At 47.1% G+C, this 27,532-nt stretch overlaps 1 protein-coding gene and 2 long non-coding RNA genes across 12 annotated transcripts in view; 1 reads left to right on the top strand and 2 right to left on the bottom strand.

Annotated features, from left to right (window-relative positions):
• The window catches only part of DYNC2H1 (dynein cytoplasmic 2 heavy chain 1), a 347,574-nt gene extending 334,289 nt beyond the window's left edge, over window positions 1-13,285 (bottom strand). For 3 of the 9 annotated variants that reach the window (XM_043579185.1, XM_043579186.1, XM_043579188.1), the window contains exons 1-5: window positions 11,179-13,279; window positions 4,611-4,672; window positions 3,810-3,945; window positions 1,872-1,990; window positions 769-913 (exon numbers count right to left, since the gene is read on the bottom strand). In XM_043579185.1, coding sequence (XP_043435120.1) covers window positions 769-913; window positions 1,872-1,990; window positions 3,810-3,945; window positions 4,611-4,672; window positions 11,179-11,860 — 1,144 coding nt within the window. In that variant the 5' untranslated portion in view covers window positions 11,861-13,279. Of the gene's footprint in view, window positions 1-768; window positions 914-1,871; window positions 1,991-3,809; window positions 3,946-4,610; window positions 4,782-11,178 lie in introns of all 9 variants that reach the window. The other 6 variants (XM_043579184.1, XM_043579187.1, XM_043579191.1 and 3 more) reach the window with 4 other exon arrangements.
• A 27-nt stretch (window positions 13,286-13,312) lies between these two features.
• Window positions 13,313-18,599, top strand: LOC122482897. Its single transcript, XR_006297241.1, has 2 exons — window positions 13,313-13,482; window positions 17,882-18,599. It is a non-coding gene; the product is annotated as an uncharacterized LOC122482897 (long non-coding RNA).
• Window positions 18,521-27,480, bottom strand: LOC122482896. 2 transcript variants are annotated; one of them, XR_006297240.1, is made up of 2 exons: window positions 27,342-27,480; window positions 18,521-20,469 (listed from the first exon to the last, which is right to left on the bottom strand). It is a non-coding gene; the product is annotated as an uncharacterized LOC122482896 (long non-coding RNA). The 2 variants fall into 2 exon arrangements; XR_006297239.1 differs by having other exon boundaries at window positions 27,357-27,480.
• Window positions 27,481-27,532: the final 52 nt, after the last annotated feature.

The following is a 27,532-nucleotide window of genomic DNA, read 5'->3' as shown; positions in this document are numbered from 1 at the left end:
CCAAGAAAGAAAATTTTTAATGGAAATGTCTTTTTAACAAATAATTATAGAACACATGCTTATGACAAAGTTTAAAATAATACAAATTAGCAAACTAAGGATCTATGAAATACCACATCCACATCCTTAGATTATCAAAAACAAATACCTTTCAAGACATGCATGCACACACACGTTTGTTTTTATTTTCGCATCTTTCAATATACCATGTGCACCTTTCAAGCGCAGAAATACATATTATTTTTTCAAAAGGTTGCAGGGCCTACTGTGTGGATGTAGCATTATACAACCAATTCTCGAATGCTATTTGTTTCTACTCCTACAATGTTTCTCTACTCCTACAAATGATGCCACAGTACATGTCCCTGCCCATATACCTCGATGTGCTTGTGTAATATTTCCTGAGGATAAGAATGCCAATGGTATTCTCTAGGTTAAAAAGCATATGCACTTTGAATACTGACAAACCAATACCCTTTAAGACTTTGGAAATCATTACAAAATAAAGCTTAAATTAATACACGTGTAGGGACTACAAATCTATGTAAATTTACTTGTATTCGTGGTCAAAGAATTTGACACATATTATTTAAATTAACCAACTACATACAAATTTCCATTTAAATAATCCTATATGATTTGCTCTAAAAGTTACCCTAAGCAACAATTATTACATTAAGGAGCACTTTCAGTAAGAACTTGAAAGAAAAACTAGAAGATAATAAGGCAGGCTTCCAAAGTTCCACAAGTTTACTTCTTTACCAGTACCTATGACATCTAAGAGATGTAACATCCGTGACTCAGGAAAGTGATCATGCTCTGTTTGTCTCCACACATCATCTACAACATCCCGGGTGGTCTCCACCAAGTCAACCACTTCCAGTAAGGATAGACTGTCCAAGTTATAGAACTCCTAAAACCAAAAGGCATTCATTTTTAAACGTAATGGTAACTGTACCTTAGGCAATACAGTCAACATTTTCCCAGACTTTTCAACTGCTACAATTCTAAGACCTGTCACATCACTTTCACCTCCTTTTCCTACCAGGTCGACGGGTTACTTCTTGATGCAAATACCCTACAAGTTCCCTCGCAAACATAAATGCCATGACAGCCAGGAGAAAAAATGAGAATGACAAAAAGTCGATTCATTTACTTTTGCTCTTGACCTAATTTTAAGTTTGGATTCATTTCTCCTAGTTATTCAAAGGAAGTGGCCTTAATGACTTACGGACATGACCCACTGTAGTTCACACGTGTCGTCATTCGGTCACTGTGCTGCACGTTACCAGTAATACAATTAGAGTTCAAGATTTCTTATTTTATATTCCATCATTATCACAAAACGAGCTTAAAACCATTTCAAACACTTCACTAACATGGTATTATTGAAACAATCTTGGGAATAAAGAGAAAATTACTAGGCATTTATTTTGAAAAGAATCTTCACTTATTCAACCTCTGAATATTTCAAAGAATAATCAATCGAGTATAAAACTAAGACTTTTCATACTTCAAATTACTTCAAAACGCTAATTTGAATAAAGCGAACATTCTTTCAAAAGGACCACTGCCTCCACGTAGATTAACGTCTGCTAGTGTTTCAGGCTTTGCTTTTCCTATCTACCTGCAGAAAAGTAATGACGTTTTTGAGAAAAATATGTACTAGAGATTAGAATCTACCTTTCGTACAAGTTTTCGTTTCTAAGTTGTACCCATGTTACATGCACACCTTCAGAAAACCCTGCTACACATGAAGGATGTACTTCGTTCATAACCATCAAGTAACAGCTGTAAAACAGAGGGAACTCTGATGCAGCTGGGCCCTAAGCACCTCCATCTGAAGCCTGGCATGTGTAGGAACCACGTACTCTTGCGATGGTTTCAAACAGCTCCTTAAAATAGCCGGCTCTCTCTCTGCTAATCTGCTTACTTCCACGATGAGCTTCTTCCACCCAGAACTGGAACTCATCACTTGGCGTAAGAATACCTGAAAAGGTATAAAGGGAAAAAAAGAAATACCCATTGAGAATGAAAAGCCAGAAAATTATCTGGTTCATTTGCTGATTACGCGTCTGTCCTGTACTCTCGAAGATGTACATAAAGTTTTACGATTTCTGTCAACAGACAGTTCTTACCTAAATGCACTAACAACAATTAACAGCATCAAATTTATGCTTTGCAGGTTTGGTGCTCAGTATGTTTCCCGTATGTGTCTGTCAACCATCCACATGCAGGCTGTCAGTCTGCATCTAATCCTAGCAAACTTGCTTCTGCAGCACACGGCTTTCCGAAGCCTTTGTAGCAACTGCTACAATTCTAAAACCTGTCATATCACTTTCGCCTCCTTTTCCTACCAGGTCGACGGGTTACTTCTTGATGCAAATACCCTACAAGTTCCCTCGCAAACATAAATGTCATGACAGCCAGGAGAAAAAATGAGAATGACAAAAAGTCGATTCATTTACTTTTGCTCTTGCCCTAATTTTAAGTTTGGATTCATTTCTTCTAGTTACTCAAAGGAAGTGGCCTTAATGACTTACGGACACGACCCACTGTAGTTCACATGTGTCGTCATTCGGTCACTGTGCATACCGTGCATCTCAGTGAACACCATCCAAATTAGAAATGATTACAATTTAATCAATAAATACTTGTAATTTAATGTCAAAATATAAATAAATAAAAATAATCTTACTTTTCAATTTGCTTTTATATTTCCCAAAGAACTGGACAATTTCTAGTTGCTTAATCACACACTGCAAATATGTGCACTATTCTAGGCCTATAGGATTCAAAAAGTGTCTGATTTACTGCTCAAGCAGAGGGTAAAACTGTATCCAGTACTGTAAAATAGGATTTGTGTATGTCATGCATTTCATGTGAACAGTTCATATAAATAATATCATCTACAAGTACAATAAAATTATAACTAGCTTCAGATAAAATACTTTTTAAAATTAAAATCAAGTATCTTTGCCAAGTAGACCATTAGGGGTCAATCCTATGTATTCACGGATGCCGGATTTATGAACTCATCCATTTCTTAACATTTACTTGTAATCTGAAATCAATGCCTGCGGTGTTTTCGTGACCGCTCACAGACACGTGCAGAGCAACAAACAATTCAAGTCACCCCATGCATACGTTCCCAGCTGAGGCTCTACAAAGCCACGCTGCCTGTTTCAGATCTCCTGCTGTAAACAATTCTCCTTTTTGCAACCTATCCAGCTGCATGTTTTTCTCATTTGGGGGGCTTTTTATTGGTGAGTGCTCTGTTTAAGATGGCCCCCGAGCACAGGACAAAAGTACAGCCTACTGTTACCAAGGCCAAGAACACTGTGATGTGAATTCCTGAGAAAATACTTGTGTTAGAGAAGCTTCACTCAGGCACGAGTTACAGGGCTGTTGGCAGTGAGCTCTAGGGTAATCACCAATCTATATTAATAACAGTGTCTTTAAGCAGAAACACACGTAAACTATGGTTCTATGTTGAGTAGAAAATGTTATGACCAGAGGCTCACAGGAACCTAACCTTGTTTTCGCCCGAGGAGCTCTATTCAGTGGTTACCGATGCAGTGTTCACAGTGAATTTACAGAACGTAACTACCGCAAATTGTGAGAAGCAACTGCATTTTCTCTTGCCATGACTTGCACATTGTTAAAGATTACACTTTCCTCTTCTCAAAATCCTTGTAAATCTACTCATTTAAAGGAAGCTCAGGCTCATAAAAGTCTGTGAAAAAATACCTTAATTTACTAGCATACTAGTAAGAAAGCTATTTTGACTTTAAGTTAGGGTTCTCTACCTCGTGTGACATCTTCCTTAAATTTCAATTTTGATAAGTTAGTGTCTGATCTTCGTAGAACTACGCCCAACCCAGCTTCTAGTTCACTCAAAAGATTCTGAAGTTTGGGATCAAGGTCTCTGCTCCATTCCTGATCCTAAATAAAAACAGACAAGAGCAAACATTGACCACAAGTTCCCCAATCAAACTGGCCCCCTTAAAATACTGTTGAGAGAAATAAGTCCAAATACACCATGCCACTCAAAGCCTGACTACCTCCATCACATAAGGGAGAAAAAAAAGTCCTTTCAACAGTCAAAACTTTGTAATTTCCTGTATAGCAACATAAGAGCTGTGTGGACTGCATTTATACCTTTCTCCCATTCTTCTATTTGTCAACGAAGCTGACTTTAAAATTTTTTTCAATTTTTATGAGACGTTTTCAAAAACAAAAACACTGGGGCGCCTGGGTGGCGCAGTCGGTTAAGCGTCCGACTTCAGCCAGGTCACGATCTTGCGGTCCGTGAGTTCGAGCCCCGCGTCGGGCTCTGGGCGGATGGCTCAGAGCCTAGAGCCTGTTTCCGATTCTGTGTCTCCCTCTCTCTCTGCCCCTCCCCTGTTCATGCTCTGTCTCTCTCTGTCCCAAAAATAAATAAACGTTGAAAAAAAAAGTTACATTATTAAAAAAACAAAAACACTAATGATATTAATAAATAAAATAATATTTTTCTCTGTGTTTATAGAGACATTAATGCAAACCCCTATGTTAAAAACAAAAAACAAAAACCAAAAATGACCGTACAGCTACTTTATTTTACTTACCTTTAACAACATTGGTGCAAATACTTGCCGCACGGCTTGATAGAGAGAATTTATAGGTGATTCTAACATAGATGAAACAAGAATGTTACTATGTAGATTCTGATCAGTAATTACTTCAGGTCGCAGCTTGAAAAACACCAGCACTTTATCTTTTGTGTCAGCAAAATCAATCTAGGTGATAAACAAATGATTCTTAAAGTTACCTTCATAAAAGTTAATATTTGAAACAAACTTTTCCCTAAAACGTTTCCCCTTGGGGGAAAAATAATTCAAATAATTACAGCATATTACAACCCATCTATCCCTGCTCCTTAAGAGTATCTGGGTATTAAAATGTATCCCCACTTCCATGTGACTGTATCATAAAGCTACAGTGACAAGTGGTTCATAAACAGAAATCACTATACAAATATTGTGGACATACACTGCCAACTACTCCACTCCAACCAGACTCGGTACTAACAAAGTTGCATGCCCCAGCTACAAACTGATGAGTAGTCATCTCCACTCTATTCCAAAAAGTCTATACAAACGATGTTAATTATACCCTTACCTGAAACTAGCATTTTAAAAGGTGTTTTTTAACTCAATTCAAAGCTACCAAAAGGAACTTAAGTTGTCTATCTCCTAGATTATCTTCATATGAATCAAAATTTTTCCTTAAAGTACTTGAGCATCTTTTTATTAATGTTGCATAACTAGATTATTTAAAGTTGGAACTCGATGAGCTAAATTGGAATTCATGAAAGCAACCATGTTTAAAGTTGGTCAGTTCATAGTAATTAGTTCATTAGCTGCAAAGTCTATCACCCAAAAGAAGTTTTTGCATTACATACATATTTCACATCTTTTCTCACTTCTTTTTCCAGGAAGAGAAGTATATGCATTTAAAAGCTTTCAAACAAGTTCACTGCTGTGTATGAAAACGCCTTCTAGATGAGATTTCATGAAACTTTTATCCTGGTCTTTATATTTTTATGCACTAAGAGGAAACCGGCATTTATTTGGTGTTGCTGCATTTCTCAAACTCCCATCTGCACACATTAAAATTCTATTGCCAGGGGCGCTGGGTGGCTTAGTCGGCTGAGCGTCCAACTTTGGCTCGGGTAGTGATCTCATGGTTCATGAGCCTGAGCCCCACGATGGACTCTGTGCTGACAGCTCAGGGCCTGGAGCCTGCTTCAGATTCTGCATCTCCCTCTCTCTGCTCCTCCCCTGCTCGCTCACTCTCTCTCTCAAAAATAAACAAACATTAAATTAAAAAAAAAAAAATTCTATTGCTAGCATGATCATTCCAATAACAAGCAGGTGAGAATAACAAGCTGCAGATACGTAGATTTGAAAAATTCACTCCTTAGTCATTAAGTGCTCCATTCCCTTGTACTTTCTCCCCCCACTTATCTGAAGAAAGAAAACGCAGAAAATACACGCTGTATCATCATACTTTGAAAACAGTAACCATAGTCACTGGCCAAGGCTCCCAGGTACCAGCCAGGATGAGGAGTTTCGTCCTAAACAAAGTCAGAGCTAAAGCAAAGGATCAGTTGACCACAGCTGCTCGTCATTCCCTGAAAACAGGGAAACAAAATCACTACTCCTAGCTGCCTCTCCCGCTAGTTTCCCTATCAGTGGCAACTACTATTCCCCCTTAGCTGACTAAATTTTGATAGCTATTAATTCAAATTACAAAGCTGTTCTTCTTTGAGCTTGCAAAATAACTTCTCACCTGCTGGGACCCATCAGGCATCGGCCTGCCACAACCCACTGCCTGTTTTTGCACAGCCCACAAGGCAAAATAGGTTTAAAGAAAAAATCAAAAGAATAATGGCATCTCATGACCCTTAAAAATTATATGAAATTCACTTATCAGTGTCTGTAAATAAACAGTTTACTAGAACAGCTTTATTTTACTGTGAACACAGTTTTATTGGAACACAGTCTTACTGCTTCATGTACACGTGTCTTTCACACACGGCAGAGCTGTAGTCTCAACAGAGACACTACGGCCTGCAGAGCCTACGTTAGGGCTTGTCTGGCACATCACAGAAAATGTGTGCCAACCTCTAGCCTATAGGATAAAGCACAGCACATTGGTGTCTGGTTTAAGACGACCAGTGGAACTCGAGCTCAGTCTAAATGGTGTCCAAGGTTCTCGGGGATCACCCCATGCCATCAGCTGCCACACTCCCCAACCATGACACTGCTGCAGTCACTTAATTCTTTTGCCGGGTCCTCGAAACCAAGGAGAGACGCAGCTGAGGGCCTCAGGACTCTTCATTTCTTCTGCTTAGAACACTCTTCCTCTAAACCTTATGTCTGCCCACAACTCATTCAAGTAACTCACTTCTAAGTTTACCAATTCAGACAGGTAGTCCCTCCGCCCCTATTTTAATGCAGTTCCAGGCTCCACCCCCATCACTAGAACATTATTCTATTTTTATCCAAACAGCACTTATCACGGGGTGCTTAGGGGCTCAGTTAAACATCTGACTTCGCCTCAGGTCATGATCCCACGGTTTGTGGGTTCGAGCCCCACATCGGGCTCTGTGCTGACAGCTCTCGAAGGCCTGCTTTGAGTTCTGTGTCTCACACTCTCGCTTGCTTGCTCAATCTCTCTCAAAAATAAATAAAACATTTAAAAATTAAAAAAACAAACAAACAAACAGCACTTGGGGTGTCTGGGTCATGATCAGGTCATGATCTCACTGTTCCTGAGTTCGAGCCCCGCATCCGGCTCTGCGCTGACAGCTTGGAGCCTGGAGGGGCTGCTTTGGATTCTGTGTCTCCCTCTCTCTCTGTCCTCCCCCACTTACGCTCCTTCTCTCTCAAAAATAAACAAACATTAAAAGAAAAAATTTTTTTTAAAAACAGCACTTATCAATGCCCAAGATTATGTTACACATCTGCATGAATGTCTGTAGCCTATTTTGTCCACTCGAATGTTACTCTGTGCAAATTCTGATGTGTTCATGGCTTTACTGCAAGCACCCAGGACAGTGTCAAACCCGAGTAAGTACTCAGTAAACATCTGGGAACTTCTTAAGTCACGCTGACTCTCAGACATCTAGGGTACAACTTCATAACAAAACAGTGGGTGCCTGGGTGGCTCAGTCGGTCGAGCATCCGACTTTGGCTCAGGTCATGATCTCGCCGTGCCCGGGCCCCACATGAGATGTTCTCTCCCTCTGCCCTTTGCTCACTCACACCGTCTCTCTCAAATAAATAAATAAATAACATAACAAAACATTTTCCAAGGTGACTAACGGTCTGTCGTGCGGTACAGGACTCCACATAAAATACGTTGTTGGGCTCCAACGGTAATGGCATTAACTTTACAGAGTTGCAGCTTCAATGTTCGATACCCAACCCAAGATCCCTCTGTGCCCATTTGCGCCCATCCACGCCCTCCCCGTTTTCCCAGGCCTGTATTTACACTTTCAGTGGCATCTACCACAGTGTGCCCTGACTCATTGTTTGTAGAGGAGTGTGTGTCCTCTCAGGCCACCGGAGGGCGGAAGCAGAGAATCCTCTTCTGAAATCCACTGCCAATTAGAGAAGCGGGGTAGTTCACACCCGGGAGTCCTATTTCCCATAAAATAGAAATAAAAATAATCCCTGTCTCACAGTGTTGCTGAGAATATCATACGAGGCCCTGGGCACAACTGCTTCCACCAGTGCCCGATCGGGTGTCAAGAGAAAAGGAGCGGCAATCTATGAGCAGGCATCCTTCTCGCGTCTTCATACCACACACGCGCGGAGCCAAGAGCTTGCCTGTATTCAGTTCGAAATAAAACTCTACTCAAGAGAATCAGTCTAAGCCCAGGACTAACGAATCCTAGCGAAGGGGGTGGAGGACTCAATCACCCAAACAACTGCACTCCACGCTTACATCTGTTCAACCTAGTGATTCGGGCCTATAGGACAGGAAGAGGTCATAAAATAGGCGCTGCGGGGTGGATGGGGAGGGGCACTAAGGAGGGAGCTGCTGGGGTGAGCACTGGGTGTCCCCTGCAGGTGATGAAGCACTGAATTCGACACCTGAAACCAATATTGTTCTGTATGTTAACTCAAATGTTTTTTAAAAAACACAGAATTCAGCAACGAAAAAAATAAAAATCAAATCAAACACGCCTTTCGTCCATCTACTGAGACCCTGTAATGTGGGAGGCCTTTCTTTCCTGCTTGTGAGGCTACAGTTTACTTAAGTCCTGATCGCCGAAGGAACCATTTGTTAAGCAATCCTGCCAGTGAAGGCAGTGCAGGAAGTCCATCAAAATATCTCAAACCAGGATTCAAAAATAATAATAATTTAAACTTTGTATTATATCTTTTCCTAAAAGATTCAAATTCCTAACCAAACTTTCCCTCTGATATAGGCTCAGCGCATACCCCAAAAAAAGATACCCTAGAATTTGCCTCAAAGAACTTCAAGAGGCAGAAAAAAAAGTTTTTTGATAAATAAGGTTGATGTTTTTAGTTGTAACATACCTACAGTCTTTAAAAGAATCCAGAAAAGCACAAAGGTGCTCTGCTCAGGTGCACAGGTGTGGGCAGGGGTAGGGCTGGGGGGGGGGGGGGAGGGGAACAGCCTGGCTCCCTAAGAGCGTGGAGGGACTGAGGGGGAAGCAGAGGAGGTCCTGAAGGTCAACACCAGGTTGGGGGTGGGGGAGGGGGAACAACCAGGCTCTGAGGATGGAGGGGAACAGCTCAGGCTGAAGAGGGGCAGAGGAGGAGGGGGAAGGGCTGCGGAGAATGAGGGGTTGGGGATGAGGGAGACAGCAGGGCTGGGGGGGAGTGATGAGAGGGACAGCAGGGCTGGGGGGAATGAGGGAGGCGGCTGGGGGGGATGAGGGAGACAGCAGGGCTGGGGGGATGAGGGAGACAGCAGGGCTGGGGGGGACGAGGGAGACAGTAGGGCTGGGAGGGTGAGGGAGACAGCAGGGCTGGGGGGATGAGGGAGACAGCAGGGCTGGGGGGGTGAGGGAGACAGCAGGGCTGGGGGGGATGAGGGAGACAACAGGGCTGGAGGGGGGTGAGGGAGTCAGCAGGGCTGGGGGGTGAGGGAGACAGCAGGGCTGGGGGGATGAAGGAGACAGCAGGGCTGGGGGGATGAGGGAGACAGTAGGGCTGGGGGGTGAGGGAGACAGCAGGGCTGGGGGGGGGATGAGGGAGACAGCAGGGCTGGGGGGATGAGGGAGACAGTAGGGCTGGGGGGTGAGGGAGACAGCAGGGCTGGGGGGGGGGGATGAGGGAGACAGCAGGGCTGGGGGGATGAGGGAGACAACAGGGCTGGGGGGGTGAGGGAGACAACAGGGCTGGGGGGATGAGGGAGGCAGCGGGGCTGGGGGGATGAGGGAGACAGCAGGGCTGGGGGGGGTGAGGGAGACAGCAGGGCTGGGGGGGGTGAGGGAGACAGCAGGGCTGGGGGGATGAGGGAGACAGCAGGGCTGGGGGGTGAGGGAGGCAGCAGGGCTGGGGGGGGTGAGGGAGACAGCAGGGCTGGGGGGATGAGGGAGACAGCAGGGCTGGGGGGTGAGGGAGGCAGCAGGGCTGGGGGGATGAGGGAGACAGCAGGGCTGGGGGGGTGAGGGAGACAGCAGGGCTGGGGGGATGAGGGAGACAGCAGGGCTGGGGGGATGAGGGAGACAGCAGGGCTGGGGGGATGAGGGAGACAGCAGGGCTGGGGGGATGAGGGAGGCAGCAGGGCTGGGGGGATGAGGGAAGCAGCAGGGCTGGGGGGATGAGGGAAGCAGCAGGGCTGGGGGGATGAGGGAGGCAGCAGGGCTGGGGGGGTGAGGGAGACAGCAGGGCTGGGGGGATGAGGGAGACAGCAGGGCTGGGGGGATGAGGGAGACAGCAGGGCTGGGGGGATGAGGGAGACAGCAGGGCTGGGGGGATGAGGGAGACAGCAGGGCTGGGGGGATGAGGGAGGCAGCAGGGCTGGGGGGATGAGGGAGACAGCAGGGCTGGGGGGATGAGGGAGACAGCAGGGTTGGGGGGATGAGGGAGGCAGCAGGGCTGGGGGGATGAGGGAAGCAGCAGGGCTGGGGGGTGAGGGAGACAGCAGGGCTGGGGGGTGAGGGAGACAGCAGGGCTGGGGGGTGAGGGAGGCAGCAGGGCTGGGGGGGGATGAGGGAGGCAGCAGGGCTGGGGGGGGGGATGAGGGAGGCAGCAGGGCTGGGGGGATGAGGGAGACAGCAGGGCTGGGGGGGTGAGGGAGACAGCAGGGCTGGGGGGGTGAGGGAGACAGCAGGGCTGGGGGGGGTGAGGGAGACAGCAGGGCTGGGGGGTGAGGGAGACAGCAGGGCTGGGGTAATGAGGGCAACCGCAGGGCTGGGAGTGGAGGGAGCGGGGACAGCGAGGCTCTGGGGAGAGGCGGGGAGGGGCGGGTAGAGACAGCCGGGGTCTCTGGGGAAGCGGGGAGGCATGGGGACGGGGGACGGGTAGAGACTCCCGGGCTCTCAGGGAGGCGGGAGGGGGACGACCCGCGGACGCAGGCGGAGGAGGCCCACGACCCCGGCCGGGCCTGCGGCGCGGAGGGGCGGCGGCGGAGGCGCGGGGCCCGTACCGAGTTGGAGAAGGTGACGCCGGCGTCCGAGCGCTGCACCCTGAGGAGCATCTGGTTGCCGTCGTCCAGAAAGTTGTTGACCTCTGGGCAGCCGTCCGCCCGCGGCTGGTCGCAGGGCTCCGGCAGGAGGCCGAAGTAGTTCTGGGTGGTGGTGAGGAGGAAGGCCTTCCGAACGTCCCGGGCCCCTCCCGCCATGGCGGCGGCCACGACGCGGGGACACGCGGGGTCCGGGGGCCGCCACCCGACCGGCGCAGCTCGGCTCACACCGTCCGCCGCCGGCCCGCTCGGCTTCGCGGTTGCCAGGGCCAGTCGCTATGGCGACGGGACCCGACGTCGGCGCGGGCCGCGCGCGCGCCGTGGACGTTAACGCGCGGGTGCGCGCACGCGCCGCGCTGGGAGGCCGCCGCCGCTTCCGCGCCTTGCGGTCGCCTCCGCGGAGGTAAAGCTCTCCGGTCGCAAAAGCCGGAAGCGGTTGGAAGCGGTCCACATGGTCCTCAGTGAAGCCGCGCGCCCCGGATTTCGGAGGGCTGGGCCGCGGGGCCCCCGCTGCACCTGCAGCGGCCGGCCGCGCTTGGAGGGACGCTCCCTTAAAAGTCGCTTTCGGAGGAGGCCGAGAACGAGTGGTGGAGTGCAGCGGTAACTCGCTTGTTGCATCTACCCCTCCCCTCTTTGTGTTGCCCATTTCCCACCTCTCTTTATTAACGAACTTCAGGAAAACGTAGAAGTTTTCGGCGCGGTCGGGACCTGAGCTTGCGGCCACCTGTGACACCAGCACAGCCGAATCCTGGAGAAATGCAGGACGTGGGGCGTTATCGTTTTCTACGCCGTGGCGTCATTGTGAACTCCGATACTGCTGCTCGCTGATCCCGGTTTTGTGAATCCAAAAATTATCTTCCAAGAACACTGAGCCCCGGAGACATGGGCCCTGCCCGGAAAGCATTTTGCTGGCTTTATCCTCGGGAACTTAAATAGGTTACGGATTTTTTTTTTTTTTTTTTTTTTTTTTTTTGCATTCAGGAGTCACAACTTCCTGCTAAAACTATATTATTTTATCATTGCAAAGAGGGTCTTTTGATCTGCTGAGCATCTTGCTTAAGATTAGGGAGTGCGAACTAAAGACAGCTGAACTGCTGTGCCAGATGGTGGGAGAGAGGCGTCCATGAATTGGGATTCTGGTCACTGAATGGGGAAAAAATCCAGACAAGAACCCAAGGTGACTGACTAGCCAAAAAAGAATTTTGAAAGCGAAAGTGGCTGGTATGGATACAGAGATACCCGCTCTGCAGCGGGCGTTATGACCCTTCACAGGGTCTTCAGGAAAGTCACCACTACTCACAAATGCTTGGTCTGGAGGAGTTGTTTTGCTGGAAACAGAAACGGTTGGATTTAGCATCCATGACAACGTGGTAAATGTAAAGGCAGCAGGTGTAGCGACAGGAGTCAGGAAAGCAGTTGAGATCCTACGAATGCTACCCTTCCAGAAACTTGTGGGACTCTTGGGTGGGCTTTGGACTTCCACGAGATAGGAAATTGGAGTGTTTGAGTGTAGTTTAACCCGGATGTCCAGAAACATAGAAACTCCAGCTGACGCGTAAACCCTGTGAGGATAGGAATTTTGTATGTCTTGCTCACTGCTCTGTACCTAGAATTAGGCATAGAGTGGAAAGGTCCCTGTACTCCTGAAGCTTCAAAAAGAAGGAAGGAATCTCAGAGATAAGTAACTTATACAAAGCCACAGAAATGATTAGCTGTAGAACCAAGATTCATATCGAGCTCCAACTCCAAACCGATCTCTGGGCACGACGCCACAGTGGTACGCAGCCAGCTATCCACCAGTATCCATTGTCTCCAGCCACAGCTAAGTAGCTACTTCCAGGGCACCCCACTCGGTTGGGCGTCCCACTCTTGGTTTGACTCTGATCATGATCTCACAGTTCAGTGAGTTCCAGCCTGCGTTGGGCTCTGTGCTGCTAATGCAGAGAATGTTTGGTTCTCTCTCTCTTTCTGCCCCTCCCCTGCCCCTTGCTCATGCTGTGCTCATGCTGTCTGTGTCTCTCTCAAAAATAAACTTAAAAAAAAAAAAAAAAAAGAACTAGCCAGGTGTGGCCATAATGTAACTCTCATCAGCAGAATGCGGCCAGAAGCAATGTGTGCCATTGACAAGGGAAGTTTCAAAGAAGGGAGTGTGCCTTCAACTTTGGCCAGCTGGATATAGACAACAAAGCCATAACAGATGACCGAACCACAAACCAGGAGGACCTCAGGGCTCCTGGCTCCGTGTGGAGTAAAGCCAGCAGCTGTTAAGTAAGCAAGAAATAACCTTCACTGTGTTTGAGCCATTTCACATTATATTTATGTGGATCTGTTTTTTTAGAGTAACGTAAGCCACTCTAATCAATAGAGTAACTGATCTCAGCAGTAGGGTGCTATTTGTTTGTTTGGGGTTTTGTTTTGTTTTTATGTTTATTATGAGAGCATGAGGGAGAGAGAGAAGCTCAAGCAGGCTCCGAACCCGCAGCATGGAGCCCAACGTGGAGCTTGATCCCAAACCAAGAGTTGGGCACCCAACTAACTGAGCTACCTATGCACCCCCGTTTTTTTTTAATTTTATGTAGGACATTGGTTTAGTAGTTGGCTAGCAGGTAGCATGAAATGTAAAGTGGAGGACAAGGGACAGGACCTTTCTGAGCTAAAATTTCCTGATTTTGTTCTATATTTGTATTTTTCAAACATCAGTTCTTAAAGGCTGTTGCCGTTTGGAATCTGGAACCATATCAATGATTCGACATCTCATACTCAGCTACGTTAAAAGCCGTTGGTTATCTTGTACTCTGAATGGATTTTTTACCTAGGCACGGTTTCATAACATCACACATCGGTCATTTGGAAAATACTGGTTCACTGAGCTATGAGGAACTTCCAAATGTTGATACGTTTCATAACACAATATTAAAACAATCACATGCATTAGTATACCACTCAGCTCACAAGTCTCTATGTCTGAAGAGGTTGTTAGGTTTACAACAGAGAATGTAACTTTTCCAAAATTCTAATTTTTTTAATATGAAATTTATTGTCAAATTGGTTTCCATGCAACACCCAGTGCTCCTCCCAACAGGTGCCCTCCTCCATGCCCATCACCCACCCTCCCCCCCCATCAACCCTCAGTTTATTCTCAGTTTTTAAGAGTCTCTTATGGTTTGGCTCCCTCCATCTCTAACCTTTTTTTTTCCTTCCCCTCCCCCATGGTCTTCTGTTAAGTTTCTCAGGATCCACATAAGAGTGAAAACATGGTATCTGTCTTTCTCTATGTGACTTATTTCATTTAGCATAACACTCTCCAGTTCCATCCACGTTGCTACAAAGGGCCATATCTCATTGCCACGTAGTATTCCATTGTGTATATAAACCACAATTTCTTTATCCATTCATAGTTGATGGACATTTAGGCTCTTTCCATAATTTGGCTATTATTGAAAGTGCTACTGTAAACGTTGGGGTACAAGTTTCTAATTTTTGCATGCAAACTTGAATTTTATCATCGGCAATGAAAACTGACAGTTGTTTTCCTTGAAATAATAGCCTTGAACCGTAAGAGACTCTTACCACCAGAGAACAAACAGGGTTGATTGAGGGAAGAGGGTGGGGGGTGGGCTAGATGGGTGATGGGGACTAAGAAGGGCCCTTGTTGGGATGAACACTGGGTGTTGTAAGTGATGAATCACTGAAGTCTACTCCTTGAACCATTACTACACTATATGTTAACTAACTAGAATTTAAATAAATTTTAAGAAGATAGCCTTATTAGAGAATGCATTTTTGAGAAAAATGTCTGCTAAAGGCTCAGTCTCGATAAGCAGGGCTTTTCTGCCATAAATGGCCTTATGTGAATACAGCTGCTGGTTCTGATCAGGACTCCAGGCCCAGGCTCCTTCCTGCAGGCAGATCGCGGGTCACTGAGCCGCCTGCGTGCCTTGTGTGTGCTTCATCTCATCACCCAGGACGTGAAATGACTTGTCCTCAAGCTCTGGGACTCGGTCAAGATGGTAATCTTTACCCCTTTATTAAGGAACTCTTCCGGGAAACCGGGATCCTTTCCTGTGCGTGCATGGAGGTGGAGACCGGATGGCTTCTGGAACAGTTGTGTGCCCCAGTCTCCATCTGGGCCAAGGTGCTGGCAGTTTTAGTAGCCGCATTAGTTTTCCAGTGTTTCATCACCAAGAACTGCAAAGCTAGCAGCTTAAAACAACACCTCTTTTAGCATGAAGTCCCGCCTGTCAGTAATGGGGAAACTGCATACACGGATGTCCACTAAGGATCTCCTGTAGCTTAAATCAAGACATGGGCCAGGCTGAGTTCTCCCCTGCAGCTTGGGGGTCCTCTCCCAAGTTCAGACCATTGAGGCAGAATTAAGTTCCTTGCAGTTGTGAGACTCATTCCCCATTTCTTTGCTGGCTGTCGACTGAGGTTCCTTTCAGCAGGTGGAGGCCGCCACATTCCTCACGTCTGGGTTCAGAGCCAGCCAGAGAACTTTCCCACCCATCAGTTCTCCCATCACACCTCTTGTAACAGAAAAGAGGCTCATTCCTTTTAAGGATTCACCTGATTAGACCAGGCCCAGTGGATGACCTTCATGAACTTTCAGTCAACGGGTTAGTAAATTAAGCGTGGGAATGACAGCCCATGCTGTCTGCAGGCGTGGCGCCCCATCTCAAGGTCAGAGGGCTGCACAGGGTGTACCCACCAGGGAGTGGAAACCTTGGGGCCCCTTCCGAGTTGAGCCTGCCTCAGCTACCCTTGCTTTTGCACCACCGGTGAAAATGTCAAGCAGTTAAAGAGGCATAGAATGTCCCACCTTGTGAGAATTGCTTGATCTCCCAAACCCCTGAAGATGTCTTAAGTTCCCCCGGGGGTCCAGATGATCTCTAACGGATCTACATCTTTTCTACGGCAGTGACTGCAGGAAAACGGGCTTTTTCTGTTTTATCCATTATCTTTGGCAAATATTGGGTAAATTATTTATCATGTTAGTTATAAAAATTGCTCCCTTAGGGCGCCTGGGTGGCTCAGTCGGGTGGCCGGCTTCAGCCCAGGTCATGATCTCGTGGTCCGTGAGTTCAAGCCCCGCGTCAGGCTCTGTGCTGATAGCTCAGAGCCTGGAGCCTGCTTCTGTTTCTGTCTCCCTCTCTCTTTGCCCCTCCCCCATTCGCACTCTGTCTCTCTCTGCCTTTCAAAAATGAATAAATGTTAAAAATTTTTTTAATTGCTCCCTTTATTAAATATATTCTTTATACTTACCCAATGGAAAGAAAGAATACCATGGGATTGTCAGACAATTTTTTGTAGTAAGGCAGTAATCATCTCGTTCGTGTTTTTAGACCGTGCTGGGGGGAACATACTGGAGAGATGTCATTTCAGAACCTTGCCTTCACACTTACAAAGGCTGAAACTCACTCTTGGGCATCGCCCTCACATATTTCAATCACCAGCAGAGAGAAATGTACACTCTAATAGGACACTCAATGATCAACTCACATACTGAAATCTACTCACCTCTCTGCATGTGTATGTGTCCCTATGGGAGACAAGGAACTCTGTATTTTCTGAATGTTTCTGAAGTCCCTGAGAAATTGCTAGCCGCTACTTCTGGGACAAATAGGGAGCCAGATGCTCCTGCAGTCAGGTGTACTGGAGATACGGGGAGGGAGGGGGAGGTATGTAAGCAGGGGGCTCATAGCTGGACAGTCTTTTCGTCTGCACACCTCCTGCCCCCAGCGAATCCTGGGCAGAGTTGAGGAGGTAGGAGAATGGGCCGGAAACGTGATAATGTGGGTAAGATTTTCCCCAGTCTCCACTGAGAGAACCAGAAACAGACATTAGAGGAGAATGAAAGGTGTGGAGTTCCTTGCAGATGATACTTGTGTGTGTGTTTCATTATAAAAAAGTACAGACATGACTGAATAATTGAAATATTTGACTCTTCTATCAAATTTTAAATCCTATTTATCAATGTTGGTGCTTTATTATGTTTTAAAAATTAAATATCAAAGTTAATTTTCAACATAATATTAATGGTAAGAATTATGGGAGGTATGGCAGAAACTAAATCTATTCTCTTTTTTAAAATTTTTTTAATGTTTATTTTTGAGAGAGAGAGACAGTGTGAGTGAGGGTGCGGCAGAGAGGGAGACACAGAATCCGAAGCAGGCTCCAGGCTCCGAGCTGTCAGCACAGAGCCTGACGCAGGGTTTGAACTCAGTAGCCGTGAGGTCATGACCTGAGCTGAAGCTGGACACTTAACCAACTAAGCCACCCAGGAGCCCCAAGAGAATTTTTTTTAAGTATAGTTTTGTGATGTTTTTATACTTCTTGGTAAAATTTGTTTCTACTTCTTGATGTTTGGTTTGTATTTACTTTCCGTAAGAGTTTAATTGAGGGACAAGAAACCATATGGCAAAGCGCTTACTGGCTCTGACCGTCTCTGCACATCCGTTCCATTCACATTTTCTAGGCCAAGCAAGTCACATGGTCACATCTAGCCACAAGTGCACAGGTAAGTGCAACTGTGGCTTGTGGGGAAGAGAGCTGTAGAATGTTTGAGAGCCTTCCCAGTGACTGCACACCTTCTCAACACCTTTCAAAGGAAAACAATACCGCTTGGACCGCACAAAATAACCTGCCCTCGTTCTTTCTTCTGCCACAGCAAGGAATAAAGTTGTAGATGGCGGCTGCTCTAATGACAAAGAACAGAGTCTCCTGCTGACCCTTGACCACCGCCTAGTGTGAGCAAGCAAACAAACGTCATGTCTTCAACGGTGGAGCTGTTGGCGTCTTTGTTGCTGTGGCCCAACTCACCCATCTGAGTGCTGCAGTTAGGGCTTGTCCCACACCCGGCCCACACCCCCAGGCCAGTTCGCTAATTGACTTGACTGTGTGAGTTCGCAAGGCTGCTTTACACGACGCTGTCTTCCTGAAATCTGCACCTGTACCAGGTTAGGTGCCCGTCATCTGTCTGACAAACAAAGCTAGTGCTTTTAATGTTGCCTTTCAGTGTGATTAAGTATGCTAGTGAACCTAGTGTTTTAAGGTTCTTGATAAAAAAATGTCAAAACAAGTAATAGGTAATATTCTCTAATGATGCTAATTATTCTTTTAAATGCTTTGATGCTGCTTTCTCTCCTGTGTGCCTGACCTAGCTTATCTAATCTTGCTTAGGCTTGTAACTGAATGTCCTGTAATACTATTTGAAAAACACACACATACATAACCACTGATACAAACGAATCAGTGCTAAAATGAAAGCTTTTTCATACCATGGCAACTATTCGTAAAAAGGTTCACATAAGCTATTAGAGTCTTTTATTTCCTGTTTCCATTTTTATCGATGTGAAATGATTGTTGCATAAAGCGCAAGGAAGCCAGGACCGTCTCTTTCTTTTTTTGGATAGCTTCTGTGATAAAATAGCCCTCTGACGTCACCGCCGGTTGCTATGAGAATAGAACATCACAAAATTAGCAGCCTCCTTTTACTCAGCAGGGTAGCTCCAGACACATTTAAAGGATAAGAGAGCAAGTTGCAAGTCCCATTTTGCAAGTATTACCTTGGCACCCATAGTCCCTAAAGACATCTAAAAAATACGGAATTTGCGATTTTACACCAGTAAGAAACTTGCTCCCTGAAATGAGAGAAAGTCACTCTTGTTGTGTGTTGAATGATCTTGCTGGAATGGGGCTAAGAGTCAATGGAAACACATCTGGGGCAGGCCCTGACTAGAGAAAAGGATCTAAGATCCCCACGCGATACACGGTCTTGTATCCGGTTGAAACATGGCTCCTTATGGTCCAACGGCAACCTGTAAACCAGAAAGATAAGTTATCTGGGCTTCCTGCAGGGACACTCGGAGGGATTGCTTGTTTTAAGGATCAAAGTCTTCTTTTTATCCATGCCCATGGTTTCCTTAACAATAACAATTACCTTTAAAAGGTGACCTTTTTGCTATAAGTGCTTCTGGTTCCCGTATTGTAAATTCCGCACTCGAGTTCCTTCCTGTATAAAACTCTCAAGGATGATGTATCTTTTTGCCTCCTCACGTGTGTGCCCCTCTCTCTCGACTAAGGACTATCTGACTGCTCTCTGAAACACTAAGCTTAGAACCCTTAATCTCATCTTTGCGGAAAAATTGTGTCATTTCTTTTTTTAAATCAGAGATCTTTTAGTAACTTTGTCACTTAACACTTTACAGTCTTGTTACTGAGGGTCTAGGGACAGTCCGCTTTTCTAACCCTAAAAGGACCTGGATCAGAATTCCTTAATACCTTTCTATGTCTTCTAGAAAACCAAGCAGTTCTCCTCTGAGCTGTCACTTACGGTATCTTGCTAAAGGCAGATAACAGTATCTAACACACGTCACTGCCTCCATCTACTTCCCATTGAGTTAGAGTCTCTCTGGGCTCCTGGTCTACCTTCTACATCCCACTGGGGACGGATTTACTAAATATGTTACCAGGGTACAGAAGGGCTGTCCCGCTGACCAGCCTGCTGCCCAATGACTTGTTCTGTACGACGTATTTTAAGTGTCTGTATGGCAGTGCCCTTCTTCCAGGCACCAACGTCGATTCACACGGTAGTCCTCGCTCTCATTCGCCAATGTGTCTGGATTTTCCCTTTTGTGGCACACAGTAGGATTGCGGTTCTTTGCTCTTTTTAAAGATAAGCATGACCATTTCTTTGAAACGTAAGCAGAAGTGACGTGTCACGTATGCACACAAACCTTCAAAGCTGATGTATCATTTACCACGTTCTTTCCCAGTCCCGTGATGATCTCGGAAACAGAAGTCAGGAGGGAACTTGTATCAGCCTCGCTCCCTGAGTAGATAGCTGTTCACTGAGTATAATGTTCTTGATGGTGTATCGGAAACAAGAAATGCGTTTTTGTTATAAGATAATGAGATTTTGGTGTTGTATGTAACTGTAACATAGCCCTGTCCTGACATGTACAGTCTAGGTATGGCAGCGTTTACCAATAAAAATCCCACAATTTCAGTGGCTTCACATACTAGAAATTTTACTTATCCTGGAGTTCACTGTGGTATTTGGCAGGCAGCCTTCCACATGATGACTCAGGCATCAAGTCCTCCATTTTGTGGCTCCACTGACCCCCAGGTGATAGAATTCTCTCCAGAGGACTTCGAATGTGGCGGATTGGCAGGTAGGGTGAAGTCTGACACAGGAGACTGTGATGGCAGTTCCCGACGGCCTGAGCCAGTGGGGAACGTAATCTCGCTGTGTCTCTGAAGTAAGAGAAGGAGTTTTAGTGAGCACAGTCCTCAGTGACACAAACCCTGAGCTCCGTTCAATGCACCTGTCGGCCCTGACTGGCTTCTAAGGTGTGTGCAGCGCTGGCCTCCCGGCATGCAGGCTGCAGTCGCACAGAGCCTCATGCTCAGAAGGGTTTCATGCTCTCCAGAGCACTCACTACTTTCTGGACAAGGGATTTTGCAGTTTCATTTTGTTCTGGGCCACAGGGATTATGTAGCTGGGCCTACAGGTAGGTTATACCCAGAAGACGTGCAGATAGAGCCCTTGGCCTATGGAACGGGGAAGAATTCACTGAAGATTGCCTGAGAAGTCTCTGGGTTTTTTAGCCTGTAGAGAGAAAAAAATTTGTGTGTGCTTTTTTCGTCTGCACATGCTTGCTCCTGGCCTTTATAGTCAGGGTCATTCTTGTTGTCTCGAGAATTATGCCCGTAAAAAATTATGCCAAGAAAACCACTCGATTTTGGCTTTTTACTTGACAAATCTGCTATGCTGTAGCAGCGGGAGGTCATCTGGGCTAGGAAAGGGGTCAAGAGCTGGGGAAGACTCAGCCTCGGAGGGGGGGTCCCTATGAGGCTGGAGGCGAGGGAGTAGCTGTGTGAACACCACGTGGAGAGCAGAAACGGCAGCACAGAGCAGCGCGCCTGCCCAGTGAGTGGCTGAGATTGCGTGCGGGCCACTTCCTGTCTTCCAGGAATCATGGCCTCTGCTGCAGAGTCACATGAACTGGTCTTCCCTGACCTCCAGGAACTGCCCCCCCCCCCAGCCCCCGCCCCAGTCACCTATGGATCATCCAAAGACACAATGCATACCCATGACCCAAGAATTCGCTCAGTTCCATTCAAACGGCCCTGTGTCCACAACCCAATTTTCAATGGCTGAGAACATGGCTAAGATCCCTGGAACCAAAGACAGGGCTGTTGACATTCAGAAAGGGTGGTAGTGGTACGAGAGGGAAAGCCCCCTTACCAGAATTTGGGTGGGAATATCGAAAAAAGGGGCAAACCACCCCTTTAACATGCATCCTTTTCCTCCTGGCTTTGGTTCTGTGGACGACCTGAAATTGAGCCCCTTTCTAGCTGAGTGGAACTTGACTTCTGTTGGGTGTTCCCCAAGGAGTCCAACCGATACGTGATTGTGCACCCCCCTTGGCACTTCTGTTAGCACCTTTATGTTTATTTTCCCACTTTCTCCACAGTCCAATGCTGTGACGTCTTGATTCGGCAGACATGGTTACTTTATCATACAGACGAGTCACAGCATGATTCGATGGTTTATCCACGGTTGCAGAATTTTAAAAGGCAAGCCCATCAGTCTGTTGGTGGTTCTCTTTTCTTTTCTTTTCTTTTCTTTTCCGTTTCTTTTCCTTTTCCTTTAACATTTATTTATTTTTGAGAGACATAGAGCATGAGGAGGGGAGAAGAGAGACACACACACACAGAATCTGAAGCAGGTTCCAGGCTCCAGGCTCTGAGCTGTCAGCAGAGAGCCCAACGCGGGGCTCGAACTCACAAACCGTGAGATCATGACCTGAGCTGAAGTTGGACACTTAACCTATAAGCCACCCAGGCGCCCCATTGGTGGCTCTCCTTTTAAGACACCGTTTCCACTATGCCATCTTTCCCACGTTAGGTTTGGGGGAGTATAAAGTGTAACAAAACACAACAGTCATCCATGCTTAAGACCGTAGAAATGCTTTTAAGAACACACATAAGTCCTAGCTGCTTGCACCCACTCTGGCCTACTATACTACGCGTCCAAGAAGGCAGCTCTTTTCTGCAGCAAGCCACGAAACCCGTGCACTCTTTGCCGGTAGTTTTAATTCTGGGAACTCTTGGTGTTCATCCGGGACACACATTCACCTACCAGAGGGCAACTCAGGGGCCAGTTGAATAGGATTTCCCTTCTGAGCACTTCCATTTTCAAGTAATCTCTACACCCAACGTGGGGCCCAGATTCACAACCCCAAGATCAAGTACGGCATGCTCTATGGACTAGGCCAGCCAGGGGCCCCTGAACACTCACTCTTAGTCTTCCTGGTTAGATGTCAAGCTCAGAGCCCTCCTGGGTTGCCTACCTGGTGTACAAGACAATGCTTTTTACCTACGACCCCACATACAGATTTTTATGAATTCTGACCTTCCTAAGGGGTTCCTGCCTAGATGGCTCTCGAGTTACTACTTTTTCCTGCACTCTGCTAGTTTTAAATGCTGATCTACCTATTTCGGTTCACTTCGACCCTTTTAAAAATACATTTTTTTCATTTGAGCAGTTTCAGATTTAAAGGGAGTGGCAGCAATACAGAAAGTTCCCATATGTTGCAGTTTCTACTGTTGTTAACATCTAACGTTAGTATGGTTTATTTCTCACAATTAATGAACCAATTATGATTTATTGTTATTAAGTAGGCTCCATTCTTTTTTTCTATTATCTATTTATTTTGAGAGAGAGCATCAGAGCAGGGCAAGTACAGAGAGAGAGGGAGACAGAGAATCTGAAGCAGGCTGCAGACTCTGAGCTGTCAGCGCAGAGCCCGACGGAGGGTGCGAACCCACGAACCGTGAGATCATGACCTCACCCAAAACCAAGAAGAGTGTAACACTTAAATGACTGAGCCACCCAGCCACCTGTGACAAGGTTGTTTTAAAAATCAATGTTATGGGGCGCCTGGGTGGCTCAGTCGGTTAAGCGTCAGACTTCGGCTCAGGTCATGATCTCACGGTCTGTGAGTTCAAGCCCCGCGTCGGGCTCTGTGCTGAGAGCCTGGAGCCTGTTTCGGATTCTGTGTCTCCCTCTCTCTCTGACCCTCCCCTGTTCTTCATGCTCTGTCTCTCTCTGTCTCGAAAATAAATAAACGTTAAAAAAAATTAAAAAAATAAAAAATAAAAATCAATGTTACAAGGGGCAGTTGGGTGGCTCACTGGGTTAAGTATCCAACTTTGGCTTAGGTCATGATCTCATGGCTCGTGGGTTCCAGCCCTGCGTCAGGCTCTGTGCTGACAACTCAGGGCCTGAAGGCTGCTTCAGATTCTCTGTCTCCCTCTCTCAAAAATAAATGGCCACTCAAAAAATAAAAAATAAAATAAATCGACATTAATGTATAGCAAGGACAGGATGTAGACTTGGGACCATGTACGTGGCATCCTATCGATCACTTAATTTTTGTGTTGCTTCTTTTTCTGGCAAGTGCAAATGTCCTATTTTAAAGAAGTGCTAAGAAAAAATAAACTGTGTATGGAATAACTTAACAGCTTTCAGTGGACCATTTTGGCTGCCTTGATTCAAAGACAACTATTTTAAAATATCTTTTTCATCACTTGATTCTATAACCTTCAAAAGCTAGGGATGTAGGTATAATCAAGACGCTGAGTAGACACCAGTAGAGCTATGGCTCAGTCCCAGTCCTTCCCTCACCGCCCTATTTGGCATACACGCCCACTGTTGTTATAGATGGATATTCAGTTGTTTTTTGTATAGCCTTCTACCTAACAGTTGGATGAAATGAAGAATAAAGGAAGTTCTGTATCTTACCTAAAGTCACCCGTGAGTTTCTGCTCAACGTAAGGCTTCGTGCTTCCCTTTCTTTCTCATTATTCTCATTTAAAAAATTCTACACAGAGAGAACCGCACTGCTGTGTCATATCGCCCCTCCATTATTGTGAATAGTTGTGAATTCATGTGCTGCCCATGGGTTAGTGAGCAATGGAAAAGATTAAAACCACGTAACCATACGCGGGGGTACTATTCATGAGCAGTGATGCAATCAGTCTGCCCCTTCTGTGAGTAATGGGGGATGACAGAATACTCCATTCTGCCAACGGAGGTAGATGGTAGTGGCAGTAGGTACTGACCAGAGAAGGCTGGAACCCTGGACATTGTCATCCCTTTCACACCACTGACAAGCACAGGTTACTGGCCGTATTCCTTGCTCCTAAAGTTCTCTTAAATGCAAATGCTTCCCATATATTTTCCCCTCTGGACTGTAAGTTTCATGAATGCAGGAGTCATGCCTACCTTTATCCCTAACCCAGCACAGTTCCTGGTTTAAGTGATCATTAGATATTATGTGAGTAATAAACTGAATGAATACCATACATAGACTCAGCCTTTCAGTTATTTTTATTCCAGAGAATTCCACAGATGCAAGATCCTATCCAGTCAATTCTCCAGGTGGCTGGGGTGGGGATTTTCTTCCCTATGTCTAGAAGTAGCATTGGTAATTGTTGTCTATAAAGGAGTTCTCTTGGGGCTCCCGGGTGGCTCAGTCGGTTAAGTGTCCGACTTCGGCTCAGGTCATGATCTCGCAGTTCGTGAGTTCAAGCCCCGCGTTGGGCTCTGTGCTGACAGCTTGGAGCCTGCTTTGGATTCTGTGTCTCCCTCTCTCTCTGCCCCTCCCCCACTCACACTCTCTCTCTCAAGAAATGAATACACATTAAAAAAAATTGTTTTAGGGGCGCCTGGGTGGCGCAGTCGGTTAAGCGTCCGACTTCAGCCAGGTCACGATCTCACGGTCCGTGAGTTCGAGCCCCGCGTCAGGCTCTGGGCTGATGGCTCAGAGCCTGGAGCCTGTTTCTGATTCTGTGTCTCCCTCTCTCTCTGCCCCTCCCCCATTCATGCTCTGTCTCTCTCTGTCCCAAAAATAAATAAACGTTGAAAAAAAAAAAATTAAAAAAAAAATTGTTTTAAAAGGGGTTCTCTCTTCTTTAAAGAGTATTCAGTGGAGAAAAGACAGTCTTTTCAAAAAATGGTGCTGGGATACCTGTATATCCGCATGTAAAGAAATAAAACTGGACCCTGATCTGACAGTACTCACAAAAACTAACTCAAAATGGATTAAAGACTTAAATGTAAGAGCAGAAATGATGAAACTCTTAGAAGAATGCATAGTAATAAAGCTCCTTGATGTGGTCTTGGTGATGATTTTTGGCTGTCACACCTAAAGCACAAGCAATAAAGTCAAAAATCAACAAGTGGCCTACAACACACTTCTGCACACCAAAAAAACAACAATAAAGTGAAAGAACCAAGGGGAGAATAGCAAACCACATGCCTGATAAGGGGTTAGTATCCAAAACATATAAAGAACTCCTACAACTCGACAAGGAAACAACTCAATATGTGAAAGGCCAACAGATACAGGAAGGGAGTTTTCCATCACCAGTCATTGGCGAAGTGCATCGCAAATCCACAAGGAGGTATCACCTCGCGTATGGTAGCATGGCCATGGTAGCATGGCCGTCGTCAAAGAGAGGGAACAAACACTGTCAGGGGTGGAGGATGGAGCCTCGTGCCCTGCTGGTGGGACTGCAGACAGGAAAACACACAGCGGATCCTCAAAGACTTAAACTACCATATGATGCCTCACTTCCACTTGTGGAAATACAGTTGACCCGTGAACAACGTGGGGGTACAAGCACCAGCACCCCCATGCTCAGGTGAAAATCTGTTTATAACTTTGGGCCCCCCGAAAACTTTACTGTTAAGAGCCTGCTACTGACCAGAGCCTTACAGGTGACACCAACAGTCGGTTACCATGTACCTTGTATGTTACATGTGTCACTGTGCTCTCACAACAAAGTCAGCCAGAGAAAAGGAAGACACATTTGCAGTACCCAGGTGCATTTACAGAAAACACCTGCAGGGAAGTGACTGGCACAATTCAAGGGTCAGGTGTGTACTCGCAAAGGTAACAAAAACACTAACTTATAAAGATGTCCTCACCCCATGCTCACAGCAGCGTTATCTACAAGAGCCCAGACACGGAAATAACCTAAGTATCCACCAAGAGACGGATAAAGTTCTGTGCGTGTGCACATCACATCAGAGTGTTATTTATTCACCCTAACGAAGGGGGGAAACCCCATGTGGATGGATCTTGAAGACATTATACTGAGAGAGTGAACAAAAACTAAAGTACGTATAGCTGGAGTCTAGAAAAAGGACAACTCGTGAAAAGCGACCAGACCTCCCTGGTTGGCACTGCCTGTCTGGCCTTGGGTCACGTGTGCATTCTGATGGCACTAAGGAAACCAGATCTCCTGGGTGGCCAAAGGACAGTGCCTAGGTGGAGGTGCCTCACCGCACCACTGGTCCTCTGCACACAGCCACACCCTGGGTCACACGTGTGCTGACTGCCAAGACCCTCCCCCACAGTCTGCACACAGTCGTGGCCTGTGGCCTCTTTAGGAGCAGTGGTGGTGGAGGGCAGGGGAGAGTATGGTAGGGGAGGGAGGGAGGGGAATGCCAGGGAAGGGAGCGCCTCGGCAATGGTGGAGGCCATGGGGGGGGGGGGGGGAGGAGGGAGGAGAAAGAGCACCAGGAACGAGGGAGGGGAAACCAAACCAGAGCTATAGTTAGGGGGACCGGGCATGGGGGAGACAGCACTGGGGTGTGTGTGCTGGGAACAGCAGGCCTGGGAAGGAAGCAGCACACTGAGGGGAGGGAGCATCTGGGAGATGGAAGGAACACCAGGGCGGTGGGGGGAGCATCAGGGCAGTGGAGGGAAGAGCGGGGGGGGGGGGGGGAGGGCGGGGGAAGCATCGGGGCGGTGGGGCCTGAGCACCAGAGCGGTGTGGGTGGGGGGAGTACCAGGGCGGTGGGGGGAGCATCGCGGCGGCGGGGGCGGGGGGAGCACCGGGGGCTGGGGGCCGGAGCACCAGAACGGGGAAGGAAGGCGCCGGGGCGGGGGGAGGCCCTCCTCGCCGGGCGGCCAGCACCCACCGCCCCCAACCAGGGCGAGGGCCCGGCAGTGCGGGAGCGGGAGGCCGAGACCGGCCCAGGGGAAACGTGCCCCAGACGCGGGGGCAGCGGCAGGGCGCGGCCCTCGCGAGGACGCGCGCGAGTGCACCTCGGCGTGCTCTACCAGCCACTTGGAGCCGCAGGCTTCCAGGGGTGTCCTCAGACATCTCGCGGGGTGACTCCCCGCTTCCCGAGACGCGCCGACTGCCCTCCTCCGCCGACGGAAGCCCGGCCCGCGCGCTCGGCCGCAGCAGCACCGTGGCCACGCCCCCTCCCGGCGGCCAGCGCCGCGCTCGCGTC

This window comes from Prionailurus bengalensis, chromosome D1 (assembly GCF_016509475.1).
Source record: "Prionailurus bengalensis isolate Pbe53 chromosome D1, Fcat_Pben_1.1_paternal_pri, whole genome shotgun sequence".
NCBI classification, from domain to species: domain Eukaryota; kingdom Metazoa; phylum Chordata; class Mammalia; order Carnivora; family Felidae; genus Prionailurus; species Prionailurus bengalensis.
The sequence above is the reverse complement of the archived record's forward strand: the minus strand, read 5'-3'. Positions and strand labels throughout refer to the sequence as shown.